Source organism: Neltuma alba, unplaced genomic scaffold (genome assembly GCF_004799145.2).
Source record: "Neltuma alba isolate B1F8T4 unplaced genomic scaffold, ASM479914v2 tig00012322_pilon, whole genome shotgun sequence".
Taxonomy (NCBI): domain Eukaryota; kingdom Viridiplantae; phylum Streptophyta; class Magnoliopsida; order Fabales; family Fabaceae; genus Neltuma; species Neltuma alba.
In genome coordinates, this window is record NW_021636833.1 from 166,888 (window position 1) to 191,676 (window position 24,789).

Below are 24,789 nucleotides of genomic sequence, written 5' to 3' on the forward strand. Positions count from 1 at the left end.
TTTAATAAATTCAATGTCACTCAAAAGTTTCAAAACACAACAATATTGTCCTATCTTTTTTTAAAAAAAAAAAACTAACATCAGTAGTTAAGAAATTGACGTTGAATAATAAAAGGCAACATTGCTCTATTTTGACATTTTCGGGGCAATTTTAAATCCTCAACCTTCAGATAACATTGCGCTTGAGCAAAAATTTATAAAATAAATTTACACCTTAACCGTTTTTTAATATATGCAAATTTATTATGCAACTCTTACATATAAAAGTGAAGGAAATATTTTTCACTCTCAATACACTGTCAGTGAAGGGTAGTCTTTAATCCCTTGTGAGTAAAAGAAATTACGATAGAAAACAGCGTGTGTTTGGATGAAACCAAACTGTAGTTTGGAAAAGTGATTCTGGAGAATAGATTCTGGAAAGAATATATTTTATGAAAAAGTGATTTTGAGAAGTGAGAGTGTTTGGATAGTTGTTATCAGAAGCACTTTTTATATATACAAATTACTAAAAAAAAGACATAAGTTAATATGATAATTACAAAAAAAATAGATTTTATGATATATTTTAATTTGAAGGAATAAAATTGTTAATAATATATTTTTTATTAACATAATTAATAATACATAAGATAATATAATTAATAATTAATTAATATGTATATATATTTATAAAATATAAGATTAAATATGTTTATAAAAAATATGTTTATAAAAAAATAACAAGATACATATCCTATAGGCTCTTACATTCTCTCTTTTTTCTCCAAAAATAAAAAAATTTTGTTTTTTTTAAAACCATGGTTTTGGTTTTTGAGTGAGTGTTTAGGTGATTTATTCTCCAAACCATGGTTTAGGTCCCCAAACCATGGTTTGGGTGTCACCCAAACACAGCAAATCGTTGTTTGAAATATGAGTTTATCCTTTTAGACATTTCTTTTAAAGAAATGTATGGCATAGATAACGTCTAACGTCGAAGTTTCCAGTGACAGAAAGTCCTAAATCTGCAAGTAACCCACATCTCCAAGTAACAATTACAAGTCTCATCAGGAGTTTACTTGTTTCCTTGATCTACGACAAGTCAAATTTTCAAAAACACCCGGTTTTTTGCCGTCATCCAGCAAATCTGAGTATTCAGCATCTATTAAGATTCTTCTTGAAAAATAAAAAGAAGATGGCTGCAAATTCTTCTGTAAGGTTTTTTTTTCCAAGCTTGCACACTACGGTACCCTCCATCTCCCTATATAAACACAGCTCAAAGGTTAAATCTTTGCACATAGGCTTGACATATCAAGACCAAAACTCTCCCTCAGATTTTCAAATCCCATTAATCCCAAGAGTTGTACGTCCGTAGAAGGATTGAAAGAAGCAAGAAAATCTCACAAGCAAGCAATGCCACCTATTGCAGCGAAACTGTTTGACAAAAGTCCTAGCGGCATGCTCAAGAATGATTTCGGGGACATGTGCAATCAGTACTATGGATTTCAGACAGAGGCAGGAAAATCCGCTGATCCGAGGATTATGAGGTTGCTGGAATTCTTCAGGCATCTGTATTACCGAAGAGAAGAGACATTTCAGAAGATTGTTCCTTCTGGGCTTCTAGGGGAATTTGAGGAACTGTTCAACAAAATCGGAGCCTTGTTCTCTGGGATCAAATCGAAGCACAATGTGAACACGATTCAGAGAAGTTTGAGCGTGGGCCAACGGTCACTTGCTGGCGGTTCTGATTTGAAGTTGGATCGGTTTAAGGTGAGAACCGTTCTTGTAGATAATGACAACGTTGGTGACAAGGGAAATACTGCTAGCGGCGGTAAGGATGTTAAAGGAAGATAAGGCCACAAGCTTACTAAACTTCTGAGATTATAAATAGGATTCAGTTTGTAACCTTTCAGGTATCAGGAAATCTTTATATTGCTAGATTATAAAGTTATTGGTTGATTGCTGAATTGATGCTTGTGAGATGAGGAGGAAAACAATATATGCATAGTATTGTGTGCGCTCAACAAGTCCTTATTTGATTCTTTTTTTTATAAATATATCATAGACATTTATTTTTGTAAATACCGAGGAGTTGAATAACATAAGCTATCTGATTTTGATATTGCTTAACTACATCTTTTTGTTGTTGATAAAATTCCCCTACGTTGTCCCTTAGATTTGAGAATTTGGATTATGATGATCTATCCATTCGTCCTGAAGCCAGCCTGAAGAATTGGGATCGAGGGTATTGAGGTTGTTTTGGCATTGGATTCAGGGTTATAAGCTTCCATCTGATACGAAACATTAAAAATAAGGGATACGGATTGTAATTAAGATTGAAAAACCTTCTTAAAAACATATTTAGTATGAGAAATTTCTTATTACATGAATTAAACAAACCCATATATGTGGGATTGGAGAATACTATGGTAGGATGTGATATTTTCCAATCCTATTTCAATAGGTTCATCTAATCCCATATAATAAGTAATTATTCATGTTAAATATTTTTTTAATGATTTTTTTCAATTACAATCTCAATTCTTATCCCTTATTTTCAGTACTTTATACCAAGTGGAATCTAAAGGTTACGCGTAATCCTAGTTTTGGTAATCCATAAAGTTTTGAAGCTTAACTACCTCTGTCTTCATTTATTTTAACCAAAAAATCATTTAAATCTGCACATTATTTGGGTAAAAAAAAATCTCCTTTAATATTATAACTGCTCACGAACATCAAGTTTCATCAGTCACATGGCAATAAATTCTAGCTCTTCTTCATGATGTTCATATTCTTTCTTTTAAGCTGTATTTTCTTATTTTTTATAGAACATAGCCTAAGTTTTTTTATGTCTTTTTTTGGGCCAGCAAGTTTTTTATGTTTTAGTACTCTGTTTAAAGCTTTATACATATATATGTATATCATTTTGTCTTTTGTAACCAAAAAAAAAAAAAAACTACCTGTCTTTTTCTACTGTTTAAATAATGCCATTTAAGGGGTTCCTTGGTAATAAAGTAATTACTATTTACTTATAATGAAGTTTGGTCTGATTAGTATAAACAGTCTTTAATTAATGACTTTCTAGCTAGCAAATCAAAGCCTAGCTTGCTTAATCTTTTTTTCTTCCAATTTTTAATTTTCCAACTTCAAAATATAAACTTTCATTTAATTTTTTTTAAAATCAATCTTTTAATTTTTACAATTTTGATTCAATTATAACCCATTTTTAATTTTTAGCTCAGTACAATTTAGACCGTATAGTTTTGATTTGACTGTTAGTTAATTTTTGAACCTAAATTGGATGGAACGTAGGTGTCATAATTTAACCGTTAAAAACTATGAAGATTGCGTAGTAGCGTTGTGTTCTAATTAAATCAAAACGATAACGAATTTCTGGACACCCTTCTCCGGCATGAATCCATCAAGTCCAATGCGGTGCTCTGTGTCATTTTCCGAATAATGACAGTGGGGAAACCTTAACACGTGGGTCACAGATAAGACATGTGTACGATGCTTTGGTCTGAGTGCTACAAAATCCTCTTTTTTCTCAAGGGTCAGGATAACTTATTTATTCTCATTCTGATTTTTAAATTATAAATTATAAATTTCAGTCATTTAAATTTTTTTATTTAAAATATTGAACCTTATATTTTAATAAAAATTTAGATCGTTTTATTTTTGAGGGATTAAAACTTATTATTTAAAATTTAAAAGATTAAAACAAAAACAAAAACAAATTCAAGGGACCAAAAATTATATTAATTTTTTTTCTAATTATATTTTCCCAAATTAATTTTTTTAAGCAAAATATCATTGCTCCCAATTAATTAATCTTATTTAAATTCTATATATTATATTTAATTAAAATATTACAGGGGAAAGGTATATAAAAAATCAAAATATCTGGCATCATCGCTCCCAATTATGATTCTTCTATCCCTCCGTTTATATTCTAATAAAGGGGTCTCCAAATCTGCATCCATCAAAATGACACCTTTCTCCATCTTCCCAATCCAACGCTGTCCTTTCTCAGTCCCATCCACTTCACTTCCTCACTTCCATGGCACTTCCACTTTCTAGGCTTCACCTTTTCAGTTTCACCATTCAATACAACAGTTACTTCCTCCTTTGTTTCCTTTCAGTTCTCAAGCTTTCCCTCAGAGGGAAAAAAGATTCTGTGTGATTGACAACCCCTTCTTGATTTACTTCGTTTTCGCTCGCCACTGGGTGTCACTAGAAGATGACACCTGGGCTACCAAGAGGCCTACTTCGTTGTGTACTTGGAATTGGTTGTCTGATTTTTTGAAACAATGAAGGACGTGATCGCTCGTATGTGTTAGTTTGGTTTCGCTGGTTTCTCGTTTCGAATTTGAATTTGGGGCGTTTGATTGGGAAATTTTGGTCGTTATGATATCTTCTGGGGTTAACTTGGTGATGACTGTGATTGGATTTGTGGTGAGCACTATGTTTATCGTTTTCGTTTGCACTAGACTCATCTGTGCTCGAATTCACTTAAATGCTTCTCGCCGATCCCTCCTTGTTGCTTCCAGATCCAATCTCAGTCTGGTAAGCATCGATTTGCGTTGTTTCAACCTCGTGTCTCTCTGTTTGTAATGTGTTTATTTTTCTTAAGTTGTATCGTTCAATTGTTTGATAAAATCATGTAATTTAATTGCATTTTATGAATTTGCCCTTTCATAACAGTGCTCTATTTCCATTTAGTGCATTTCATTTGCTCTGAGGATTTATTCATTGAACATGTTCCCGTGTTCAGCTGGAGCGAGGATTTCATGGTCTTGAACCCATAGCAGTAGCGAATTTCCCAACGAAGAAGTACAGTGATGGATGCTTTGCTGCTGCAGAAAATTCTCAGTATGTTCATTTCTCTGTCTTTGAAATATTATCATCATCTGTAGTGTCGATGTTGTTTTCCCATGCGCTCTCTTTAATATAGGAAGGGGCATGAATGATGGATAATTGTATATTGACTTGGCAAGTATTGCTTGGTGCTTGAAGATCAGATTTATTCCTATTAATTTGTTTCAAAATCAGGAACAAAGTTGATTTCAGAGTATACGTTACTCATTGGTCATTTCATTTGAAAAATAAAAATGGAGACTGGATTTGGTAATGAAGTCGACTCTGAACATTGCCAGGAACCGTAGTCAATGAAGGACTTGTGTGAGTGAATGAAATGCACTCTCTGGGTTTATGGCCATCTATGTCATGAGTTTAGATACTACTATATGTTTGCTCCCTTGTTAATCTGTTAATTGATTGACAAAGTCAGTCCCCTGCCAGGGAAAGACTGATGATATATATATTTGATTCTCCCAGCACTTTCTGCTTCTATGTGAAGTTGCAGTTTTATAAGGGAAAAGTTCAGTACGCTTTTGGAAATTACTGTTTCCTAATAAAACTATTTTTAGTTAAGCTGGGAAAAAGTTGGGATAATCTTACTGTCCCAAGTAGAAGTTAGGAAAAAGGAACATATTGCATTTTGGTATGAGCATCATCGGCCACGAGTGCCCTTCCTTATCATGTCCTTCTGAAGACGCAAATCCACCATTTTTAACTTTATTCTCTTAGTTGGAAGGTATTATCACTGTTGTGACTTGATCCAAGGATGTGAAGAATGATCCATGTTCTTTCTGCCCCACTTTGACAGAAATGACTTTTTTTCTTTATTGGTGCCCCATTTTGTTATGATCGTTCTTCAGTTTTGCATAATGAAGAGCTTAGAATGGTCCGGTTTTTGCCTGATGTTCAAATCAGTGATGCGGAGCCCACTTGCTCCTTGAATAACTGAGAAAAATCTTTCTACGGTATGCTTTTCAGAGAAAGTATGTTTTGACTCGTTTATTCTTCATGGTACAGATAATGTTTTTACACTAGCTGGATTAGGACTATTGTTCATCAGCAGTCTCTTGAATAGAGTTTGATATCATAATCTTTTTTTGTCCACTTACTGCACTTGTGCTGATATCACAATATGACTTCTTATTTCTTACTTTTGGTGACTTTGGATTTATTAAAAGCCTTGTAGATTGGGGCATTCTCTGATAATTATGTCTTTCTTATGAACATTTGTATTTGTTGATGTATAGATGCACAGTTTGTCTATCGGAATACCAAGGTGAGGATGTACTACGCATCCTCCCGTATTGTGGACACTTCTTCCATGCAACCTGCATAGACCTATGGCTGCAGCAACATTCAACATGCCCAGTTTGTCGAATCTCATTGCGCAAATCATCCGAGAGGAAACGCATAATGCAACCATTGTTCAGTGCTGTTGTTCGATCCAATTTTGGTGTGGAATCTATCGAGGCTTATCCTTATCACTGTATGATGTCTAATAATGAGTTATCATCAAGAAATTCTGATATACAAGAGGATCATTGCGCAGCTGAAGGTGGTGGAACGGTTGCTATAGAGAATGTCACCAATTTAAGTGATGTTGATCAGTCCATGAAAGATGCAGAAAAGAAGCATTTAGAGAGCCCATCAATCCCTTTAAGCTAATGTGGCCTGAACAGGAAATTGAGGTAGAGTTATTATATATGCTTCTTAGTTGTAGTAAAGTAAAGTAATATGCTGGGGGGCCGCTTCTTGTTCTTAATTTTAATTGATTTGCTGTATATATAGTAGAGATCTTTTGTTGTCTCACTGTCTTCTTTCTTGAAAACTCTCAAGTCTCAAGTCTCAAACTCAACTCTCTTTCATATAAATCATTTTATAGTTTGAATCATGTAATTTTTGTTGTTGTTGAAATTATTAACGCAGTCAGATAATTTTTAATCTAAATTTGCTTAAGCCTTAGCTTCACATAAATGTTACTGACGATTTTTAATTAATTGCCTTAGAACTACTTCTTAATTAGCAGCCATCTTGTTATGTACTTTAAGCGAGGATTTATAAATTTGTGAAGCGAAATGGACTGAAATCTTCTATTTAGAATCAAAGTGAGTTCCTTATCTAACTCTTATATTCATAATCGGAGGTAGTAATATTTACTCTCAGTTTCCTTTCTTGATCTTTCCTCCTGGATATTTCATGTTTATTGAAGAGTTGGAGCTCCACTCTCACTTGCATTGCCATTCATCTGACCTACTAGGCTATTTAAGTGGTCCATAAAGGGTATATTACAGCTTTTAATCAGTTTGGACTGAACCGAATTTTGGTGGTTGGGTTTAAGATTATAAGCTGATTAATTAAATATGAATTATAATATAAAGTTAATTTTGGTCCATATTTGCAACAGGAGAGGCCCCCCCCCAAAAAAAAAGAACAATATAAACCTGGCCTCAATTTTGTTTTGTTGCATTTATAACAGCAGGAAGTTAAATAATTGGGGAGATACAATTACTCAAAAGTCAATAATTGGCAATCCTAATCACTTATTATTAGGATTTTTTATAATTAAATATCTTCTTTAGTGCCTTCAATTTCTCCTTAAATGTATTTTCCATTTCAGTTCACATACGTACATGGTTGCTCCTTACTCCACGTGCACTGTGGTGGAGAGGGCAGGAAAATTCAAATGGCGACGTGGTGAGTTTCATCACGCAGACGGGTGTGATACCGTTAAGGGACATAAATGCAATAGTGTCTGGGAAGGCATGTGGGACGGCGAAAATTGCGGTCAGTGAGTTCTTTCCCCCATCACCCCCAACTGTAGCAGCACTGCTGCTTCCACAATCTGGCCGACGGGGTTTGATTGTGACGTAACAAACTAAGAGACGAATTCTTATTATAAGATATGTCCATATTTAATACTCTTCTGGTTCTTAATAGGTTCTTAATATAAGATTCATTTAACTAATTTGATTAGATTAAGAAAGTTAGGTAAGTTAGTTAATTATAAGAAAAGTGATATATTTTTCCTAAAACACTATAATCATCTTTCTTAATATCCAATCTCCCTCTTCTACTTGGTTATGGTTGAGGGAGTAGCCATAAGGGTAATTTAGAAAAAATTGATAAATATGAGAAATGGGCCTTATATTTAAGACCAAAACCAACTCAACAATTGGGTCCTATATTAAGGATCGGAGGAGTACTACTTTCGGTCTTAATTATAAGATCTAATTGATTAATTTGAAGAGATTAAGAAAATAAGTTAAGTTAGTTATATGTAATAAATATGTGTTATCTTTTCTAAAATATCTTTACTAATCAATTATATTGATTACGACTACTATTATTAGAAGAACTACCTTGAAAAAAAATACATAAATATTAGAAACAAAATAGACTGGGGTTTTATATTTAGGACCAAAATAAAAGTCAAATAAGGTCTTATAGTAAATACCAAAGGTAGTATTTAACAGTACCTTGAACAAATATTAATCACATAATCAATACATTAAAATGAATACAAAGGCAACATAATATGAAATATTTCGAGGTTAACGCATTAAATATCCATGTTATTAACATGTTACATATGAAATAAAGTGAAAAAACCAGTGTAATACTTATAATTGACATGTTAATAACATGTTAAAATGTTAGGTAAAGAATAATTAGTTTAGGCTTTTTTCAATTAATTTCAGGGGTTATGAGTCTCTCAAAACAATTTTAAATCTTGCAAATGATATATCATTAAAAACTCCTGAAATTTAGTTTTCAGTAAAATAAGTTTTCACATAGAGTAAATAATATCTTATAATTAGAATCGGATGTAGTATATGATTGAAAAAATGACTATAAGTTAAAACTAATTCGTTGTGGAATTTGCATCTCAATACTTAAACTAAATTTCTTGTTAGTGCTTATTTACAAAATTTTAAAAAAAATGCTTTTCTCTAAAAAAACTCATGAAAATCATACTTTCTTAGTTTTTTTATAATATTTTTCCATACTTTTAACGTCATAAAAATAAAAACAGTATTTATGTCATTGATGCTGAATATCGATATATTTCTTTTTAAAAATAATTTAGTTAAACAAATAAATCATATATTTTGAAAAAGTATTGTGTAAAGCGAGATGAGAATGATTTTAGGAAAAATTTCAAAAAAATAACTGGTAAATTTTAAAATTCTAAATCAGTATTGATTACTAAATTTGTAAAGAAAATAACTACATTCAAAAAGTAAATAACAACATATTTTTATAATAATTTCTGATTTATTATTTTAAAATTTAACAATTATCTTTTTGAGATTTTTTCATGATCTTATATTGTACCACAACATAAAATTATTATTATTATTATAAAGTTCAGCCTTTTTATATATGCTGCGGCGTGACACGTCCGTAGCTCACGCTCTTCATGGGGTTCCTTCCATGAAAGCGTTGCTTTCACCAAATTAATGAGACCTTGGAATCAAAGAATCAACTCTCTGCTCTCTAGATTCACCGTACAAATGGCGAATATTTGTTATGAACTATTTTGAAAAGATAAAATACGTATACATAAATAGATGACAAATAAAATAAAATAATCACAAAAATTGATGACAAATATTTTGTTATATTTCCATTTAAAAAAAATCAATCTATTTGCTTATATTTATCATAACTTTACCCCATCAAACTTCTTGAGATATGTTTTCTTATTTATAACGAAATACAAAGTATTAAAATTTAACCGGAGAATTCTAGTAACTTGTTCTCATCTGATTAAAGTGGAACCATTCCCATTAAATTATTTTTTCTTCCTATTCCTATTTATAATCCACATTATTAGACTACTCCAGTCTTTAATATAGAACCTAATTATTAAGTTAATTTTAACAATAAATATAATACTTGTTTATCATATTTATAAATTTTTTTAAATTAACCCTATGGATACTCCCTTAACCATAATCAAGTAGAAAAGAAAAAAAAGATATTAAGAAAGATGATTACAGTGTTTTAAGAAAAACATGTCATACTTCTTACAATTAACTAACTTACCTAACTTTTTTAATTTAATCAAATTAGTTAAATAAGTCTTATTCTAAGAATCGGAAGAGTAATTATTTAAGTGATATACATTAAATTTATGTAAAAAGCACATGACCCTTAGAATTATTTAAAGGACTTTGCTCAAAAAAATAATTATTTGAAGGACGTTTAGAATTTACGTAAAAAGCACATGACCCTTAGAATTAGTTAAATTTATCACGGTCTCAAAAAACATCCCAAAAAAAACAGTTCTTATGATTTATGATTAAGAAGAAATAGATAATATACATAAATATATAATATTAGATTGAAATTGTATTGTTTTAAAAGAAAAACCACAAACAAGATATAAATCATATCACACGCGTAAAATAACAACTTTTCACTTTTCAGCTTCTGGGCCTGATCTTAGCTCTGATACTTTCCTTCATCACCACCGTGAACTCCAATTTCCCGGTGAAGTCCACCTTCTTCCCCGGCGGGTACGCTTCCCACACGAACTCCTGCACCATTCTAGCCATCATCAAATGAATATGCACTGTTCCCATACCCAATCCAGGGCATATCCTTCTTCCGGCGCCGAACGGTATCATTTTCACTTCGGATACCCCTGTTATGTCTGCGTCTTCGCCGCCGGTGACGAACCTGTCCGGGTCGAATTTCTCCGGGTTGGACCATAGCTTCGGATCCTCTCCGATGGCTGGAGTGAAGATCTCGATGTTTGCGTCGATAGGGATGTCGTATCCTGCGAGTGTGGTTGGCTCTGTGACTGCGTGCGTGAGAGTGAAGAACGTCGGAGGATGCTTGCGCAAGATTTCTTTCACTACGGCTTGCAGGTATGGCATTTTCTCGACGTCTTTCTCATCTACCTTTTTGGATCCGACTGTGTGAGTAATTTCGTCGAACAGCTTTTGTTGAATTTGTGGGTTCGCTATGAGCCGTGCGATTCCCCATTCTACGGCCGTCGCTGTGGTGTCTGTTCCGCCGTTGAGGAACTCCGAGCAGAGTGAGACCAATTCTGCGTTATTAGGTCCGGATTTCCTTCCTTCAACTTTGAGATCGAAGAGGGTGTCTAGGTAGGAAAACGACGTGGCTGTGTGGTCAGAACCTGGATTTTGGATTGCTCTTCTTCGTTGTTCAATGATTGGGGCTAAGAACTCAATCTGCTCCTTACGAACACTCAAAGCCTTCTTCCTCTGTTCTGAGAAGAAAGGGCTCAGAATTGGGAAGTAATCATCGATTCTGGGGTGCAAGGTGATGAGAACGGATTTCATGACTTGATCTATTTTCTCTATTGTTTCTTCATCCATCTCGAATCCAAAACACATCGCTACAAGTATGCAAAACACAGCGAACCTTGCATTCTTGAGAACCCAAACAACCCCATCATTGGCCTCTGCTTCGGCTTTGAGCCTACTGATGAGTCTGTCCATTGCGTTATCCCTCACACTTCGAAACTCTTTGATCCTGCTTGAGCTAAGCATGTTCTGCACCATGTTTCTTCTGAGTGATCTCCAAACTGGGCCATAAACTGCTGCATTCACAGTGAACTTGTTGGCACTGAAGATATTCCTTGTAGGGTTCTCGGGAGGCCTAGTGGCATAAACTTGACCCTTTTCAATCAGAGCTTGATGAGCCAACTTGGCATCAGTGAGGATGATCATTGTTCTTGTACCCATCTTGAGGGTGAAGATTGGCCCAAATTTTGTTTTGAGTTCATCAATATAATCAAAGAAGGGCTTCCCAGAACGAGCCACTTGAAATAGATTCCCGACAATAGGCCATCCACGGGGACCTGGAGGAAGATTAAGCTTTTTGGATTTGTGGGTGAACAAGAAAATGAGGCCAGAGAAGAGGAAAGCCAAGAGGGTGAGGATGAGGTGGTAGGAGGAGGAAGAAAGAGGAGAAGAAGAGGTTAAAAAAGAGAGGAGTGCCATTTTTGAAAAGGAGATGAGGAAGAAAGTGAAGGAAGAGATGGAGGATGAAGTAAAGGAGAGGGTATAAAAATGGAAGGAGCATGAAATTGCTGGTGAGATTAATTAAAGCCACTCTCAAAAGGTGCCACTGTGCCCACCAAAATAGACAGTGGTGGTTGCGAAGCCAAGTAGAGTACAGTCTAACTGTTTCCTACGGCAAACGTGAAGGTAGGAAATTGTGCCGAGGGTGTAATAGAGGGTTGAGTTAATCAGTTGCGGGAGCATGGATGTTGGCTAATTGTATGCTCTTTACTGTTCCCTTCAAATAATTAATTCAAGAATAACGATTAGTGAGTTAATATTTTTTTAAAAACAATAAATAGGTTAAAAATATAGTTTTATTTAAAAGAATATGTGAAAAAATGTTATAAGAGAATATGGTAAGGGGGAGAAAATAAATAATTGAGGACAAAATTGGAAAAAAAAAACTGCATTAAATATTGGGTTAAGATGCAAATTTGTTAAGGAAATTTTCACTCAAGAGTTCTAAGTATTTAGAATATGTTTGAAAAAAAATTTTGTTTTGAAAATTTAAAATCATAACAATATTATTTTTTACTGAATAATGTTAATTGTTAAAATAGTTGACCATTAACATTTTTAATGACAAGTAGGATAATATTGTTACGATTTTAAATTTTCAAGATAAATTTGTTCTGAAAATTTTTTCGAATGCCTAACATTCCTGAGTGAAAACTTCTGAAGCAAATTTACACATTCACTGTTAAATGTTTAAGCAAATATCAAATTGAGGTTTATAATGTGAGTCATACCTTTTTCTAAATTTCAAGTTTATAAAAGATCTGGAAGAGCTTCATTTAATACAATTATTTCAGGAGAAGATAATATAAAAAATACACTTATGGGCAGAAATAATTGCATAATGGGATGGAGCCCCTTTCTTTTATCTTGTTTTTTTTCCTCCCTAAGATTTTGTTTTATTATTTGCGAGTCATTGTATTTCTTTTATATATATATATATAGATATATGAGTTTGCTATTTTTTAAGAAAAAATTCCGGTGATTTAGGTGCTCAAAACTTACTTTTGCTCACCCTTGAAGGTTTGAAAATCACTTGAGAGTTATTTACGGATAGCATCAATGAGGTCATTGATAGTCAAACTCACATCTTTGTGAAAAATGAATGGCATCTTTGCCTAGCAGACTAAAAAAAATGTTTAGATAAAATCAAAATTATAATTTTAAAAGTATGTTTTGATGATATACAAAATAAATATATAAAAAAATTTATCTCGAAAAAATACTTCTGAAGCGTCAGAATTGGCCTGTGTCTAATCTAAAGCTATAAACGTAGCTGAAGATTAAAATCAAACGTCAGTTAATTTGTTTTGAAGAGGGTGAAAGAGGTTGCGTTATCATATCAAGTTTAAAATTATTATTCTCTAAATACGTGTGAAATTGATATTTTTGGTTCCATTTATTTTGTTAATATATTTCTTGTCAAAGGAATACACAATAAATGTACTACCTCCGATTGTTAATATAAGACTTCATTTGATTTTTATTTTGATCTTAAATATAAGATTTCAATCTATTTTGTTTCTAATATTTATTTATTTATTTTCAAGATAGTCCTTCTAATAATAGTAGTTCTAGCCAATACACTTGATTAGTAAACATATTTTAAAAAAGACAACACATATAATAAATAACTAACTTAACTCTCTTTTTTAATCTTTTTAAATTATTTAATTAGCTTTTATAATCAATACAAGAGGTAATACAATTTTGACAGGAGAAAGCATGACGTTGACGAAAATGGCGGGTGATGGTGACGAAATTGAATGCAGCCAACTGCTTTTGGTTGAAGGCGAAATTATGAGATGAGAGGACAAATGATGGGGCTCACAGATTTAGGTGTCTGGAGGTCCGTTTGCTACGAGAAAAATCGAGGGGTGGGGAAAGGAGAAAATTTTTTTTAATAGGTTTATTTTAAAATTTTGAAAATATAGAGTTAAAAATCTTTAATTAATTTTTGTTATTTTTTATCTTATATTTTAGTTTTATTGAAAATTTAAAAATCCCCTTCTTTTACTTTTTAAATCAAGTTTATTAGAATTTTTTTCTTTTGTTTTTCTTTTCCATTTCCTTCGTACCAAATACAGGGTCAATGACGCGAGGAAAAGCAAAAGAAATGGAGTCCTCGTCAGTCAATTCTGAATTTTGAGACGCCCCTGGAGTGGCAGTAATTGCTCTGTCCTTGTATGTGCTTAAGGTCAACACCTTGCCGCCTGCGAGGGTTGGTCCGCCTAAAGGGAAGGCAAGGCGCCACGTACCCACCAGTGTATGGATTCGATCCGGGAAAGTCTCATCTGAGATGATTCCGGATTTAGCGTGCATCTAAAGGATGTGGGATAGCGGAGGGAGAAATCCAAAAAAAGTCAACACCTTGCCGGACATTTTATGAGTGTTTATATGCTTTCATTTTTAATATAAACATTAGTTAATTAATTTAAACATATTAAAAATTAGTTAAGTTAATTATTTATAATAAATAGATATTATTTTTATTAAAATATTCTCACTAATCTATTGTATTAACTAAAACTATTATTATTATAAATAAAATTTTATATTTAAAATTAAAATGAAAATCAAACAAATTTTTATATCAAATGGTAGTATTTATTTTATTGCTTCTTACTTTAATGCGCACACAATATTGACAAATCCAAAACTGACCTGTTTTGCCACGCATTTTAAGGGCTTCCGAATCCTCCCACAGCTGCAAATACTCCTATGTAATACTGTGTGCTGGCTTGCCCCCTCCCTCATTTAAAGCAATGGGAACTTGTTAGAACAAGACTCTCCTTTTCGCTTCATTATCATGTGAACTTTGGATGTAGTATTAATTCTGATTCTTAATATAAAAATTTGTTTAATTTTTATTTTAATATTAAATATAATATTTTAATTCACTTATCTTATATTTATTTATTTTTTCTTAAGATTATCCTTATAATAATAGTATTTTTAACCAATATATCTGATTATTAATAATATTTTTAAAAAAAACAACACCTATTTATTATAAATAATTAACTTAATTAGTTTCTTTAATCTATCAAAACTAATCAACTAGTTTTTATATTAAGGATCAGAGATAGTATTATTTTTAAAAAGACTCTGTTCTGTCTTCAAGGCATGGAAGTCCAAATTACACCTATTTTTCATTGTTAAGAAATACGAGTATATGTTCTTCCAGAAATTCTAAATTATCAGCTACTCCTCCGGTCTTTAATATAGGACCCAATTCTTGAGTTGGTTTTGGTCCTAAATATAAGACCCATTTCTCATATTTATCAATTTTCTCTAAATTACCCCTATGAATACTTCTTCAACTATAATCAAGTAGAAGAGGGGAATGGGGTATTAAGAAAGATGATTATGGTGTTTTAGGAAAAATGTGTCACTTTTCTTATAATTAACTAACTTACCTAACTTCCTTAATCTAATCAAATTAGTTAAATAGGTTTTATATCAAGGACCGAAGGAGTATTTTGTATGTAATAAAAGTCTAATTATAAAAACAGACCAGTCGAGAGCTTGATTCTTAGCTTTTGTGTATGAAACGAACCTAATTAGAAGAAGTGTATGATTTATTTTCAAACCTAGTAAAATAACATCGCAACAACTTTTGATAAAAAACACAACATCATAAGACCTTTCATCATAACATCAGACGTGCGAATTCCACCGGCCAACCACTGCCAGTCTCATCCGTATCAAATTTGTCCTCGTTCCCTGTCGCAGGTATAGTGTCCATGGTCCTACCAAATTATAGGGGGTGTTTGGCAAAACCAAAACGGTTTCAGAATCACTTTTCCGCAAAACGAGGTAACCTCCTCCACATATTTACTTTGTAATCCGTAAAAGCACTTCTGAAACTATGGTTTGGTTTCTATCCAAACACCCCCATAATTTATTTCTCTTACCGCAACAACTAGTTTCACTTTTAATCTAGTACTCTTCCGATTCTAAATATAGATCTTAGAATCGGATGGGTTTTATATTTAGAACTGGAGGAGTATTAAATATAAGATCCTAGTATAATAATCTTATATTTAGAATCAGATGAGTACTAGATATAAGATTCTAATTTATTTTGTCTCTTATATTTATTAATCTTTTCTCAAGGCAGCCCTAATATAGTAGTTGCACATGTTTGATATTTTATCAAATGATAGGTTTAATTAATACACATAATTAGTAAAGATATTTTACAAAATATAATATCTATTTATTAGAAATAACTACTTCAACTAATTTTTTTATTCTACTCAAATTAATCAACTAATTTTTATATTAAGCAGCGGGGATAGTATTACGTAACAAAACAAAAGAAACATAATTGGTATGGCAGCCTAACTTTATAAAGCAAAAGGCCGAGTAATATTTTGGACCTCAATATATTTTATGAGCCAAAGGAGAGATCTATTGTTTATTTATTTTGTTTCTATCAATCCTTTCCAAGTTTAATTATATAGAGCAAGTAGCACTATTACCCCAATCAACACAGAAGAAGACATATCTGAAAGATAACAAATCTATTGTTAAAGCAACATAAAAAGTCAATAGATGATTAAATGTTGATTTAAGTGCTGCTTCTTACTTTCACATTGCTGTAGCTAAAATCCACTTTTTTTTACTGCAACCAATGGTTTATTACTAAGCATACCCAATAAGGATGTGGCTCATACTACACAAAATTAAAACTTAAGTTTGAATTTTGTAATCAATATAAGAACTTGCTATAATATTTATAAGAGAAAATTAACCTAAGTCTCTATAACTTTTTCCCTAATTAATGACCTAAAAAGCAAGTAAAAAGATGCGATAAAAAGAAAAAAAATTACAAAGACCTAATTAGTAAGGGTGTGGTTAAAAAAAAACCTGATTAAAAATAATGTGCAGTGATAAGGACTTGCAGACATTTTCTCAATCTATAAACACTTTAATGAGCATGTCTGAGCTGCCAAGCATACCTAGGGGGTGTGCAGGTAAGAACAAAAACATGGTTTTAAAAATATTTTTACAGTATACGAAATAAATATATAAAAAAATTTGTATAAATTTACAAAAAGGTATTTCTAAAAAGTATTTTTGGAATTGCCTAAACACTCTTGTCTAAACAAGTTCCAAGACCAATCCACAATTTTTTTTTTTTTGGGTTTTAGATATAAAAAACTAGGACCAGAATAATGGAAAGGAGGAGGCTAAATAAAAGCATGAGATTGTGGGGTGGAAATGCTTGATAGAAATCAAAGCACCTACAAAGTCGGCAAGACATTAATATTGATGGGATGGCTTGTTTGATATTTACTCTGAGCAAGCCAAACAAGTGGGGTTGCCCATAGGTCTCTAAGTCATACGGTCTTTTCCTCCCTTTTGTACTCTGACTCGTCCATTTAGGTATTTCTTTTTTTTTTTTTTTGGTGACAAAGGTAGCCTAAGCTAAATTACATTGGTATCCATCTACAGGTGCCCATTCCAGAAATATCCTCGTGGAGGATCCTCACGATCTCTTCAGGCGGTGCTTGCCAAAAAGCGTCTCTTACGTGTTGTTGTATGCTTAATCTAGCCAAACTATCTGCACACCTATTGCACTCACGGTAAACATGTTTGAAGGATAATCTCCAATCTTCCCGCATCATGGTATAGATCCTCTGTGACAGTGCATAGCAGCCTGGGATTTCTTTTTGCTGTTTGATGCATTCCACCACTATTTCTGCATCACACTCTATCTCAATCTTCCTAAAGCCCATTCTCCAGCACATCTGAAGCCCCTCAAGAATTCCCCACGTTTCTGCTTTTATGATATCACAGTTGCCAAGTCGCTTAGCGAATCCACCCAGCCATTCTCCTCCATCACCTCTGACTACTCCAGCACACCCTGCCTCGCCTCTTCTGTTTACACTTCCATCTGTATTCAATTTGCACCACGTCGAAGCTGGTGGGTTCCATCTCAGTTGTATTTCTGTTGTTTCCATCCTGCTGAAAGGGTCTGTCATGTGTTGTTGTCTATAGTTGTTTACGTGTTGCAAGATGACTCTTTCAGGTTGAGTAGGCCGCTCAAATGTCGGATCGTGAGTTTGTTGGTTTCGCCATTTCCACAGATGCCAGCAACTTGTGGCAAATAGCTCTGCCCATTTCTCCTCTTGTCTTATCATTCCTCTACTTGTCATGTTCTGAATGATCCATTCAGTCCAGCTCATGCTGAAGAAAGTTCTTTGTCTATCTCTTGAGAGTAGTTTTTGCCAAACTAATCTAGTTGATGGACAGTCTCTTAGCACGTGAAGTTGATCCTCTATCCTTGCTTGACAAAATTCACAGAAGCCTGGACTTCCATCCCATTTGCTTGTGAGCTTCTTTGTAGGTAGGCATTGGTGGATCATCATCCAACAGAAGACCCTTATTCGTTCAGGAACTTTTAGTTTCCAAACACAGTCCCATATATTCTTTGAGTGTGCCCGTGGCGTATTTTGAAGCCATGCATAGGTACTAGCAGTGGTGAAGCTTCCTCGTTCATTCAGTTTCCATCTGAGCGTATCTTTATCCTCCATATCTGCTATAACGGAGGTTGAGCATATTTTCAGGATTATATGCTCAGGAAGTAAATGTTCAAAACTTGTTATCTTCCACTCTCCATATTCATCAATCATATCTTTCACTAGGAGTTGCTCATTGATTTCCACTTCTTCTGGGATATACTTGATAAGACAGTCTTCATTTGGTAGCCACCTATCTTTCCAAAACAGTGTGCTTGCACCATTTCTAACTTCACGCTCTAGATTTACATGAAACTGTTCTTGCATCTTAACAATTTCTTTCCATAGTTTGGAATCTCCTGCCTTAGCCTCCATCTCTCTTCTCTCGATCCTGGATCTGCCATACTTTCCGAATAGAACTTGCACCCATAAGTCATTTGGATTGTCGTGCATTCTCCATAGAAGTTTAAGAAGAAACGCGTCGTTCATGCCTTGCAGGATTTGAGTCCAATTCCTCCTTCATGCTTGGGTCTGCAAAGCTTCTCCCATGCTACTACATGCCTTCTCCTTTTCTCCTCTGTGTCACCCCAAAGGAATTTTCTTTGCATTTTCTCAACCTCCTCTGTGATTCCTCTTGGTAACCGGTCGTGTTGCATGGGGTACAGAGTCATGGGGCTAGTTACTGATTTGATCAGTGTTATTCTACCCGCAAGAGAGAGGCTCGCTGCCTCCCAACCACTCAACCTCTTCCTGACTCTCTCAACTATATGAGTGTATTTCTCCCTCCTCTTCCTTGGGCTAGATATTTGAGCTCCAAGATAGCGTCCCAGGTCCTCTACAGCTTTGAATTTACTAACTTGGCAGATCCGTCTTTGTTCTATGTGACTCACATTGGGTGAGAAGAATATGTGTGTTTTTTCTTGGCTCACTTGGTGACCTGACATCTCTCCAAACACCTGCAAAACATGTAAAATTTCTTTAATTTGATCAGTGCTTGCCTCTGCAAAAAGAACAAGGTCGTCAGCAAACATCATATGTGATATTTTTGGCCCTTTTCGACCAGCTCTCAAACCTCTCCATTTTCTCTCTTTCACTCTATCAAGAATAAGGTGCGTGAGTTTTTCCATGCCGAGCACAAAAAGATAAGGGGAAATGGGATCGCCCTGTCTTAATCCTCTAGTAGGCTTGATCTCCTCCAATCGCTCACCATGCCAAAGAATCTGTGTAGAATTTGTATGAATACAACCCAAAATTCTATCGATCATCTCCTTTGGGCAATTGAGTTCTTCTAGCACTTTTTCCATGAAGTTCCAACTGATTCTATCATAAGCCTTCTCAAGATCTACTTTGATAGCCATGTAGCCTTTCTTTCCTCTTTTCTTTCTCATTGAATGTATCATCTCATTGACAATGATGATGTTGTCATGGATATTTCTCCCAGGGACAAAACTCACTTGGAAAGGGGAAACAATATTGGCCATGATGCCTTTTAGTCTTTGAACAATAATTTTGGAGACACATTTGTAAATTACATTACAGAGAGAAATCGGCCTTAACTGATTTACTCTTTCCGGAGTATCAACTTTTGGTATGAGGGTAATCAGTGTATTGTTTACTGCCTTCAGATTTTCTTTTTCCTTCCACATTTCCTTCACCGCTTCACAAACACTGTTTCCCACAATTTCCCAGTTTCTCTGGAAGAATATGGCTGGAAATCCATCCTCTCCTGGGGCTTTGAAACCCCCTATTGAAAACATAGCTTTCTTTATTTCTTCGGATGTGATAGTCTGCCCGATTAGTTCCCAGTCCCCTTTCTTGACTTTAGGCCAGGAATGTCTTGTCTGCACCCATTTTCTTTGATCTTCATCCTCAGTAAAAAGTGATCTGAAAAATTGGTTGATTAATTCCCCCACTTCTCTTTTGCCCTCTACCCAATTACTATTTGTATCTCTTAGCATGGTGACTCTGTTTCTTCTTCTTCTAATTGTAGTCTTTGTGTGGTAATAGGAAGTGTTACGATCTCCATCTATTAGCCACTTGGTTCTTGCTTTTTGGAACCAAAAAATTTCTTCTTGTTCTAAAACTGCCTTTAATTCTTCTCTGAGACTTTCTTCAAGTTTTTCCAGGTGATTGCTAGGCTTCTCCTGCATTGCTTTTTGTATACCTCCTAGACGATTCAAGAGCCTCCTTTTCTTTTGAGCAATGTGTCCAAACACATCTGTGTTCCATTCTTCCAAATGTTCTTTTAAAACTCCCAATTCAGCTCTGATGTTTAGATCTCCTGTCCATTTATTCCTGAGCATTGGCTTGAAATTTTCATGATTGAGCCAAGCTGCTTCAAATCTAAAAGGTCGAGCTCGTTGATTATGAGTCACTGGTGTGAGTCTGATCAAGAGTGGGTGGTGGTCAGATTGAACTCTGGTTCCTACTTTGACAGTTGCTTCATGAAATCTGTTTCTCCAGGCAGTGTTACATAAAGCCCTGTCAAGTTTTTTGTAAAGAACCTGAGAAAAATTCACAGAACGATGAGAGAGAGAGAGCGAAGTTTGAGAGAGAGAGAGTGAAGTTTAGAACGAGAGAGGGGCGCTGAGTTTACCATGACCACTTCCGAGACGCCACCACGGAATCAACCCCCGGACCGTCATTTGGATGGAACGGAGGCACCGATGGATGGGTTACAACACCAACCGAGCAACGATAAGATAGCAGAAAATGGGAAAGCACTGACAATGACTATGGAAGCTGTGGAGGAAGCAAGAGGAAAACAACTAAGAACTGAAGGAAGTTTCTCTGGGGAAATATCTCTGCAGCCAAGAGAGGAACCATGGATGGTGGGGGACGATGAAATGAGTTCACCATCAAAGAAAAACACTATCTCATATAGAGATATCCTGAAACCAAGAAGCAAGATAGAGGAACAGAAAAACAGAGCAACAGACCAAGAGGACCCGTGGGACGGAAATCTCCTGTTCTATGACGATGAGGAGCTAAGGAAAGGGGTCAATATAGTTGACACGGCGAAAGGACCACAGATAGAATTTTCTGAAGAAGAAAGAAGAAGATTGGCGAAAAAATGGGAGAATACTCTGATCATTAAACTATTAGGTGGCTCCACAGGATTCATGCAACTACAGAGGAAAGTACAACTAATGTGGGGGAAGGCAGGAAAGGTGGAGCTCAATGTCATCGGAAATGGGTATATGACCGCAACCTTTCAAGCATTAGATGACTATTACCTGGCACTAGAAGGGGGACCATGGCTCATACAGGACCACTACCTAACCGTCCAAACATGGAAAAGCAATTTCAAGGTCTGGAACGAAAAAATACAGAAAGTTGCCGTCTGGGTGAGGCTACCAGGCTTACCAGGGGATTATTATGACAGGAAATTTTTCTATAACTTGGGCAACAAAATCGGAACAGCAATTAAAGTTGACGAGATGACTCTCACTCGAGCAAGAACAATGTATGCACGTATGTGTGTAGAGGTAGATCTTAATATGCCGCTGCTACCCTCATACTCAGTAGATGGGAACGAATTAAGAATTGAATATGAAGGCCTTCAACAGATATGTTTTATCTGCGGCAAATTTGGTCATTCATCCGAACACTGCCCCCTGAAAAATCCACCAGAAAACTCAGTAGCTAACCAAAATGAAAGACAGAACGGACAGGAGGGAGAGATTAGTCGAAGAAACATGAATAGTGACGAAGCTCCGGCAACCGTTTACGGTGGGTGGATGGTGGTGCAGAACTCGAGAAAAGGGAAAAGAAATCTGACTAAGGAAAGAAAAGTAGGAGAACAGCAGGTAAAAGGTGTCAGAACAAAAATGAGAATAGGAGAGACATCGAAATACTCACTTTTGGAGGCGGAGGAAGATATGGAAACAGGGGAGATGACAGATGACATTGACAAGCAGTCTCTACAAGAAATAACTAGTGCTGCTACTATGAACAAAGGTGGTAGAAAGGAGGACAATATAAAAGAGCAGAAAAAAGCAGATGAGAAGAAGAAACAAGTACCAAGGGTGAAAAAACCAACCGAAAAAGCTAGTGTAAGCCTGAATATTGATGGTGGCCTAAAAGAAAGAGGAACCTCCCAGCGCCAGAAAAGTGACGGTGAGAGAAGGAAACAAGGCGGAGAACAGACAGGGATAATAAATAGGACTGATAAAGGGACAGAAAGAGATGCCAATTTGAACCAACTACAACACAAAGCACATGGGCCCAAGGAAGGAAGAGTCAGGCCTCCAGTTGAGCGACAAAAAGTATCCACAGTGGGCCAGTCAAAAGAAACCCAAACTAGTCCTGAAGCAGTACATGGGCCACAAATTGAAGATTCTATCATGGATAGCTCTTTGGGGGGCTTCCCAGGCAAAGGCGACCTGAACATGGAGTTGGAGGAAGATAAACCACCGGATCCAACGGACGCCAGGGAACTAATGGGCCTCTCAGAAGTGGAGAAAACACTACAGCACCAAGTAGAAGGACTTGAGAGTCAACAAAGAGACACACGAATCCACATGGAAGAGTCAACCAGCGGTGCAAGTTGCTAGGTGCTCGTCTATTCCTTCTCAATCTTTAATGATAATAGTCTGGAATGTTAGAGGAGCAGCCGGAAATGCTTTCGGTCATGCTATGAAAGATATGAAAAAGAGATTAAAACCTTCATTGGTAGTCTTAGTAGAAACTAGATGCAGTGGAATAAATGCTCAAAAAGCTATTAAGAGAATGGGTTTCAAATATCAGGAAATAGTAGAGGCAAATGGCATGTCAGGGGGAATATGGATACTATGGGATGATGAAAATATTAAGCTAAAAGCCCTAGAGAAACATCACCAATTTCTACACTGTGAGGTCAACGGCCTAAGAGGAAGCAAGTGGCTCTTCACAGCAATTTATGCAAGCCCACGAGCAGCTGAAAGACAATTACTATGGGAGTCTTTAAAATCCATGTCAAGAAATATTAATGGCCCATGGCTCCTAGCAGGTGACTTTAATGATATTAAAACACCAGAAGAGCAAAGAGGAGGAATCAAGGTGAATGAAAGGAAATGCAACAAGTTCTGCAGTAACATGAATGATTGCAATCTAATCGACATGGGAACAGAAGGACCAAAGTACACATGGAAAGGGCCCATAGTCCATTTAGGTATTTCTATTTGCACTTGAACACTGCTATTTTCTTCAAAAGAATTTGACATATTATTTGCCGACAAAAATTTTAAAAAAAATATTATTAATATTTTGCTTATTCATCCATGAGAACCCAAATTGGCCATGTACATGGGACCAATCCTTGCAATGGGCTGCAGCCTACATGCTTTAACAATTCTCAGGCTTAGGTCCATAGCCCACGATTTTTTCACAATCATTAATTAATACCATCCAAGGTAAAATAATTCCCCCAGGATGATTTTTTTCTTACTTCCAAAAAGAATCCAAATATAAAATTTTATTTCATGAATAGTAGTCTCTCTAGTTTTTACTATATTAACTAGTTAGGGATTAAATTTTATCTCAAATATGATATCTCAGTAATCTTTCATATTTATATTTTCTCTTAAAATAATTTACATAATTTATGAAAAATAATATATAATCTAATATTGTATAGGTATAACTTCCATATCATATTTGTTATAAGAAAAAATTTGTTTGACTTATTTATTACAATCTCTGGTCCTAAACATAAGAGCTAATTGACGAGTAGATTAAGAAAATAAATTAAGTTAATTTTTTTGTAATAAATATGTGCTGTCTTTCTTAAAATATCCTTACTAGTCAAGTTTATTGGCTAGAATTATTATTATTAGAAGGACTATCTTGAAAAAAATAAATAAATATGAGAAACAAAGTGAATTAAGGTCTTATATTTAGGATCAAAATAAAAATCAAATAAGATCTTATATCAAAGACTGGACTGGATGTAGTATATTGAAATTAGTTAAACAATTCTAATATTGAAAATTTAAGTAATGGGAGTGTTATCCTTTTAGCCAAAATATATATTTATTTTCCCAAGGTGGGTTAATGCCGGCTTATAGCCGTATTTTGGCTGTGGCGGAACCATATTAATTAAATGCACGTGAGCTCGCCTGATCCTAACCAACCAAGTCACAAACTCCGCAACGTGTGGCCGCCCGCCTTTGTGTTAACGAGGTTTCCAAACGAGCTGTTGCAAGATTATTCACCCATAACCCAATCCCTGAAAAAATAAATAATAATAAAAAGAAAGAAAGAAAGCAAAAGGAACTGCAAAATAATGTTTCATGACACATAATACTACTTCTGATTCTGATTATAAAACCTTATTTATAAACTATAAATAAAGTCTTATAATTAGAATATGAGGTAATAATATCGTGTGATATCATGTTCAACACTAAATGTAAAAACTTTTCTTAGTAAAAATTTAAATTTTGATT

General features: G+C 34.7%; 3 protein-coding genes across 5 annotated transcripts; 2 read left to right on the plus strand and 1 right to left on the minus strand.

Annotated features, from left to right (window-relative positions):
• The first annotated feature begins 3,982 nt into the window (after nucleotides 1-3,982).
• On the plus strand, nucleotides 3,983-7,752 carry LOC114726016 (RING-H2 finger protein ATL39). Of its 3 annotated transcripts, XR_003738472.1 has the most exons (5): nucleotides 3,983-4,542; nucleotides 4,751-4,848; nucleotides 6,084-6,524; nucleotides 7,026-7,116; nucleotides 7,454-7,752. XR_003738472.1 is itself a non-coding variant. In XM_028912581.1 (4 exons), exons 1-3 carry the CDS (start codon nucleotides 4,384-4,386, stop codon nucleotides 6,499-6,501), a joined length of 675 nt encoding a protein of 224 aa, XP_028768414.1. In that variant the 5' UTR covers nucleotides 3,983-4,383; the 3' UTR covers nucleotides 6,502-6,524; nucleotides 7,454-7,752. The 3 variants fall into 3 exon arrangements, 2 of the variants coding, with proteins under 2 accessions (XP_028768414.1, XP_028768413.1); XM_028912581.1 differs by lacking the exon at nucleotides 7,026-7,116; XM_028912580.1 differs by lacking the exons at nucleotides 7,026-7,116; nucleotides 7,454-7,752 and having other exon boundaries at nucleotides 6,084-6,642.
• A 2,360-nt stretch (nucleotides 7,753-10,112) lies between these two features.
• On the minus strand, nucleotides 10,113-12,067 carry LOC114726022 (cytochrome P450 77A3). Its single transcript, XM_028912593.1, has one exon. The coding sequence runs from the start codon at nucleotides 11,811-11,813 to the stop codon at nucleotides 10,266-10,268; it is 1,548 nt and encodes a 515-aa protein (XP_028768426.1). The 5' UTR covers nucleotides 11,814-12,067; the 3' UTR covers nucleotides 10,113-10,265.
• Nucleotides 12,068-22,945: 10,878 nt separating this feature from the next.
• Nucleotides 22,946-23,533, plus strand: LOC114726004 (uncharacterized). The gene has a single exon (XM_028912562.1). The coding sequence runs from the start codon at nucleotides 22,946-22,948 to the stop codon at nucleotides 23,531-23,533; it is 588 nt and encodes a 195-aa protein (XP_028768395.1).
• The last annotated feature ends 1,256 nt before the right edge of the window (nucleotides 23,534-24,789 follow it).